Genomic DNA, 6180 nt, shown 5'->3' on the forward strand with positions numbered 1-6180 from the left:
AACGCAAGGAAGAGAGAGATAGACCGTCCTGTATCAGAATAAACTCTGTGTACGGCATGCTGAGCAGTCACGTCTAACTGCAAAGTGGGGGTGCAAGGACCCGGTGGTTCCCAGGACCCCGCCTGGTTGTGTGTGTGTAATCTTCCTACTGTATTTTCCACTGCATGAATCCGATGAAGTGGGTTTTAGCCCATGAAAGCTTATGCTCAAATAAATTTTAGTCTCTAAGGTGCCACAAGTACTCATCTTCTTTTTGCTGATACAGACTAACAGGGCTGCTACTCTGAAACTTGTCCATTACTGTAATTCCTAGGTACTTGTACTATAAATCCATTAATATGTGTAGCCATAAACTACTTGAGTCTTATGAGAGATCTTAACACTGTATAATAAACAAACACACTGGTCAGTACCAGAGAAGAAGAAGAATAATTTTTCACAAAGAATACTTGTTCTGGGAAAAAGAATAGTGGGATAAGGGTGAAATAGGATAAATGTCATTTAGATACTAGAATAATAATGTGTTGCTTTTCCGTGATACCTTCCATCTGAGGCCCCCAAAGCCCTTCACAAATATTACTTAAGCCCCATAACCCTCATGTGAGGCAGGGAAATAATTATCCCTCTTTTATAGATGGGAAACAGACACATCACAAGGATGATCAGGGAGTGCAGCAGTCTGGTAGCAGAGGGATCATGGTGCAGTGAGGTCCTTCATGGAGAAGTTAAATAAGTTTATGGGGAAGAAAGGTCTTTCGTGCCTGATGCAGAAGGCTGAAGTAGATTTGTGAAGTCTCTAGCATCCCTATTATCTAGTATATTCTTGCACATTCAGGGTATAGGAGGGGGCTCTGGGCTGGGGAAGGGGGTTGGGGTGAAGGGGAGTGAGGGGTTTGGGGTGCAGGAGAGGGCTCCGGGTTTGGGTGGGGGGCTCAGGGCTGAGTCAGGGGGCTGGGGCACAGGCTTACCACGGGGCAGCTCCCAGTCAGTGGCGCAGCAGGGTTAAGGCAGGTTTCCTGCCTGTCCTGGCTCCATGCTGCACCCCGGAAGCAGCGAGCATGTCCGGTTCCTCGGCGAGGGGGCCAGGAGGCTCTGTGCGCTGCTCTCACCTACAGGTACCATTCCTGGGTCCCATTGGCTGTGGTTCCTGGGCAATAGGAGTGTGGAGCCAGTGCTCAGGGTGGGAGCAGCATGCAGAGCCCGGTGCAAAATTGGAGCCTTGGCACCCCTAGTCTGCTCCATCACTGCGACTGAGACAGTAATGAAACCTTTCCAGTACCAACTCTGCATATTGGTTTGCAACATGCAGGCTCAAGAAAGGGGACTGCTGTGTAAGGCTAAGGCTGGGGCACAGCTGTCCAACTCTCAAGGGCTAGAGTGAGCAAGAGCCTGTCACTCTCCTGGCCTCCAGAGATAACTAGACCAAGAGTCATCTGATCTATGTCTACCCTGCAAAAGGCCCATTAGCCTTGTTCTCCATTTGCTCTTGCTGTGGGAAAGGTAGGCTCCCCTAGTAGTGGGTGTGCAGAGCAGCATGGATATTTTTAGAAGGAGAAGTTGTTGCTCTGCAGAATGGCAGAAGCACCACTTCCCTTTCAGCCACTGATGCCTCATTTCACAGTAAGTGCATTTTCTCAAACCCTAGAACAGCTGACTCTTCAGTTTGGTACCAGCCTTCCAGAGTCTGTGGCTGCTGCAGGATTTCCCAGTGGTACCTGCCTCTTTCCCTGCTCTTGATACTGATCACAGCCGCAAAGAACTATTATTTTCTAACAGATCACTTTTCCCTTTGGCTACAATACAGTTTGCAGAGCTGGCCCAAGCACTCCAACTGCACAGGGCCTCAGTTCTCAGTCCATGTTTATCTTTTAAGTATCACTGGGAACTGAAGCTGTTCTCCACATAAGGATATATGAATCTCAGGGGCAGTAACTCAAAGTCCACTGTTTGCACTGCAGAGTCTGATCCAAATTTGACCAAATAAACTAGTCTGAAGCTCTCTCAAGTCCTGCTACTCTCCTCTGTGAAAACTTCTCTATTTTCGGTAACTTAGACATCTCCTCGCACCTCTTCGTCCTATTATTAACAGAAAAAGCAGCTCAATCTGCCACTTGTGAGAGGGAAGACTGAGTTGAAGTTCAGAGAAGTGATAAACAGGACCGTCCTTAGGATTTTTGGGGCCCTACACAGTATTATTAAACTGGTGGCCCTATGCTCCCCAGCCAGAGCCTCTGACCCCAGTGTGTCGAGGGGGCACAGCCCTCACCCCCACCTGTATACCGCCCCCCCTTACTGACGCACACCAAGCTTGTACATAGCAGATGCTGCAGCAGTAGCTCAAGGTGGGCTTTGTGCTGTCACAGGGGGCTGCATCTTGCCAGAGCCCAGGGCCCTCCTGCAGCCCCTAGCCACTCCTGGGTTACCACGAGCATTTTGACAGGAAGTACCAAGCAGTAATAACTAATATAAGTGTGTGTGAGACACACTGCATTGGGGGACTGTGACTTGTGAGTGGATGTGGATGTGAGAGCCAAGGTGTGTGTGTGTGGGAGAGACATGAGCACACTGTCACTTAAGTCACTCTTGCCTTCCCCCGTGAGGCCTGGCCCCTCCTGCTGACTCACATGGGCCGGGCCGCTGTGCTGCCACTGACCAGCCACGCTACTCTGAGCTCGCTGGGGTGGCAGAGCCTGAGGCTGGAGTCCTCAGCTGGTCTGGTAGGGCCAGGGAGAAGCCCGCCGGCCCAGCATGGGGGTGGGGCTGGAGAAGAGAGGATTCCAGTCGCGGCCCGCGAGGGGAATCGTGCCCCAAATTTTCATGTGCCCTATGCAGCCGTGTATGCTGCGTATGCCTAAGGGCGGCTCTTTCTCTCTCCTGCTGACAATAGCTCACCTTAACTGATCACTCTCTTTATAGTGTGTATGGTAACACCCATTGTTTCATGTTCTCTGTGTATGTATATATATATATATATATATATATATATATTCCTACTGTATTTTCCACTACATGCATCTGATGAAGTGGGGCTGTAGCCCACAAAAGCTTATGCTCAAATAAATTTGTTAGTCTCTAAGGTGTCACAAGTACTTCTGTTCTTTTTCCGGATACAGACTAACACGGCTGGTACTGTGAAACCTTACAACACAATGCTTCACAGATTTCTTGGAAAAGTCAGAATCAAACTGTTTTACAGACACAAGACCATTTCCTATAATCTCCTCCGTATTTCTCACATTCTCCATCTACTTTCATGTGTGCATCACCCCAAGCAAAGGCACTAAAGCAAATCATACATAACTGATAGGAAACAGAGGAGTGGCAAAGTCAAACTTTCTCAACAAGGGGTGAGATACCTGACATGAGTATAATATAAAAAAAAAATTATTAGACAAAATTCTACTCCAGTTCCAGGAAGGAGACAGCCCTTTTAAGATACCCTTAGGTCCCAAGCCTCTGGGGAGAGGCCATGATGACAGATATGGGTGTAATACAGAGAAATATTGAACAGTTCTGCAGAAATTCAAAAAACAGGCAACTTGGTCAAAATATAGGTAACACAGCTAATGTGCAGTACCCAGAGTAATGTCAATACTACATCATAATACTCTGCCCTTTATTGAGGTGTTCAAAATGCTTTATGAATGTTAACGAACTTAGACTCACAATCCCCACCCCCCCGCCAAGAGATCTTACCTATCAAGGTCCCTATATGGTTCCCAGTACCTGTGGTCAGTTTAATTATCCCAGTTTTGCAAATTGGGAAGTTGAGGCAGAGAGAAAGGTGACATGAGATATTCAAGGCATCACAGAGTCAGCTGCAGATATTGTAATAGAACCCAGGAATCCTAACTCTCCACCTCCTGCTGCAACCACTAAACTCCCTCTCTTTCCAAAATTATTTGGCTCAGGCTTTCAGTTGCATGGAATGACACTGGGTTGCTGGCTAATGTTGAATCAAATACTTGTGACAGACTTGGCATTTTCAGGCCGTTTCCCATCAGGCAGAACTGCTCCTCTCTAGTAAAAGCAACACACACACACCCCTCACTCTCAAATCACAACAATCAGCAATACTAGCATGTTATACCACAAAGAGCATCTCTTTTCATACTGTTAATGGTCAAAAAGTCCCTATAGGCTCAAAATGCTGCTGAAATCTTTAATGGTGGAAATTGAGCACGTGTGCAATCGCCTGTTTGCAAAATAAAGTAATTGTTCCATTCTTTTCTCTCTCTCTCTAATTAGCAAAACTTTGTCTCTCTGAATGGGAAGTCACCTGGAGCGTTGTGTTTGGTACACAAAGCTGGCTTTTCTCTTTTTTTTTTTTTAGTTAGTTAGAAAAAAGCATGTGAAACCTTGAACTGGTTATTTCTGCACTATTGAAAATAGGAAAATGCCATTGGGCCTGAGGATGTTTATTGCTGAGGAAGAGACTCTTAAAAGTAGGGGTTATAACAAAAAAGATTTGAAGAACCTCAACCCAGAAGAGTGGCACTGTGTACTGCAGGAGACACATCCACATTCTCAGAGAGAACACTGGAGCCCGTGACTCCTGACAATGGAGGCTCTGCATTCTTTTCTCTTACAAGAGTCTAGCTTCCACTACAACCAACCAACAGCTGCATCTGGCGTAAAGAAAGAGCTGTATTAAAGCGCATGGAACAGGCCAGGTCTTCATGAAAAGGCAAAGACACAGGAACGTTAGTTTACCATTGATCTACCACAGCATGCTAGGCATTTCAGACTGACACAAGAGATGGCCCCTATCCCATAGAACTTACATTATAAAAACTTCACAAAGTTATTTCAAATGCCATCACATACCACTTGGTTCAGGGTCTCCCATGACTGGGTCTTTTGTGTTTTGGTCTGAAAGCAGCAGGGTCCCAATCTACCAAGCTCTGAATCGCAGCCAAGCTGAATAAAACACAAATCCTTGACCAATTCTGATGTTATCAGGTTATCCAGAGAGTCCATATGAGTCGCATGCTAAGGGAATTGACAAAGAAGCCCTGGTCTAAGTGCAGCCGCTTTAACCAATCTACTTCCTGCAGACACATTTCCGTGTAAGGAAACTGTGTGCAGTGTACATTCGTTTGATTGTGCAGTTTGCATACATTCAGATCTGTCTGTGAACAACAAAGAAGGGCCCATTTTACAACTCTGTTGGCTTCAGTGCCTACAGCAGCACAAACTCTCACTGTTCTGAGTTCTTGTATACAGGTAACCTTCACTGTCACCCCAGGAAAACATAACCCACAATTCCAAACTCCTGGGGTATATGAGTCTGTGTACATTTATGTGGGAACATGCAAGTGGTACTAGATGCACAGTGAATGTGGCCATTGGTTTAAAAGACTCTTCTTAAAATATTTCAGCAGAGCACCATGTAGCAGCACTTATTCCAGAATAATATATTCAGTCACACCAAGAGAAGAGGGATTGGTTTGGGATAGCAGGAGAATAGTAGAAATTGACCAAAACTCCACACTTATCTGAACCTCTTGTTCCATTCTTTGGTGGTTTGGACAAACTGGAACTGAGACACTCCCTGCCCCATCCCTCAAGATTTTGGTTTTGCAAAACCCAAACCTGACCAAGTTTTTTCAAAGTTGAGCTCTGGTTTCCCCAGCTCACCTCTAATATGACACAATCTGCTCCTTGCTCGAGTCAGTATTTCTTAGGGTATGTTTACACTGCAAGCTGGGGGTATTATTACCAGCTCAAAGAGACAAACCCACACTAACTCCAGTTGAGCTAGCACACTAAAAATAGGCTAGCCACTATGGCTCAAGCGGCAGGAGGGGCTAGCCACCCCAAGTATGTACCTGTCCAAGCTAGGTATGTACACTCTAGGCATACACTTGGAGGAGCTAGCTCCTCCTGCTGCTCATGGCACTTCAGCCACACTCTATTTTTAGAATACTTGCTCAAGTGGAGCTAGTGTGGGTATGTCTCCTCGAGTTGAGAGTGTAATTCCCAGCTCAAACTGTAGACACACCCTAAGACCCATGAGGAGGTTTCTCAGATTGAAACCCATCTTGAAGACAACTAAGCTTCGCTTGAAGTCTTTACATCAGGACTGGATGTCTTCCTAATAGATATGCTCTAGATCATTAGCAAGCTATTGGGCTTAATGCAGGAATCACTAGGTGGAATTCTATGATTTTTGTGATG

General features: G+C 46.0%; 1 protein-coding gene across 2 annotated transcripts in view; it reads right to left on the minus strand.

Annotated features, from left to right (window-relative positions):
• The window catches only part of GMIP (GEM interacting protein), a 48356-nt gene extending 43315 nt beyond the window's left edge, over positions 1 to 5041 (minus strand). The window contains exon 1 of one of the 2 annotated variants that reach the window (XM_032782036.2): positions 4828 to 5041. In XM_032782036.2, coding sequence (XP_032637927.1) covers positions 4828 to 4849 — 22 coding nt within the window. In that variant the 5' untranslated portion in view covers positions 4850 to 5041. The remainder of the gene's footprint in view (positions 1 to 4827) is intronic. The other variant, XM_032782038.2, reaches the window with a different exon arrangement.
• Between the last annotated feature and the right edge of the window lie 1139 nt (positions 5042 to 6180).

The sequence above is a fragment of the Chelonoidis abingdonii genome, chromosome 26 (assembly GCF_003597395.2).
Source record: "Chelonoidis abingdonii isolate Lonesome George chromosome 26, CheloAbing_2.0, whole genome shotgun sequence".
NCBI lineage: Eukaryota > Metazoa > Chordata > Testudines > Testudinidae > Chelonoidis > Chelonoidis abingdonii.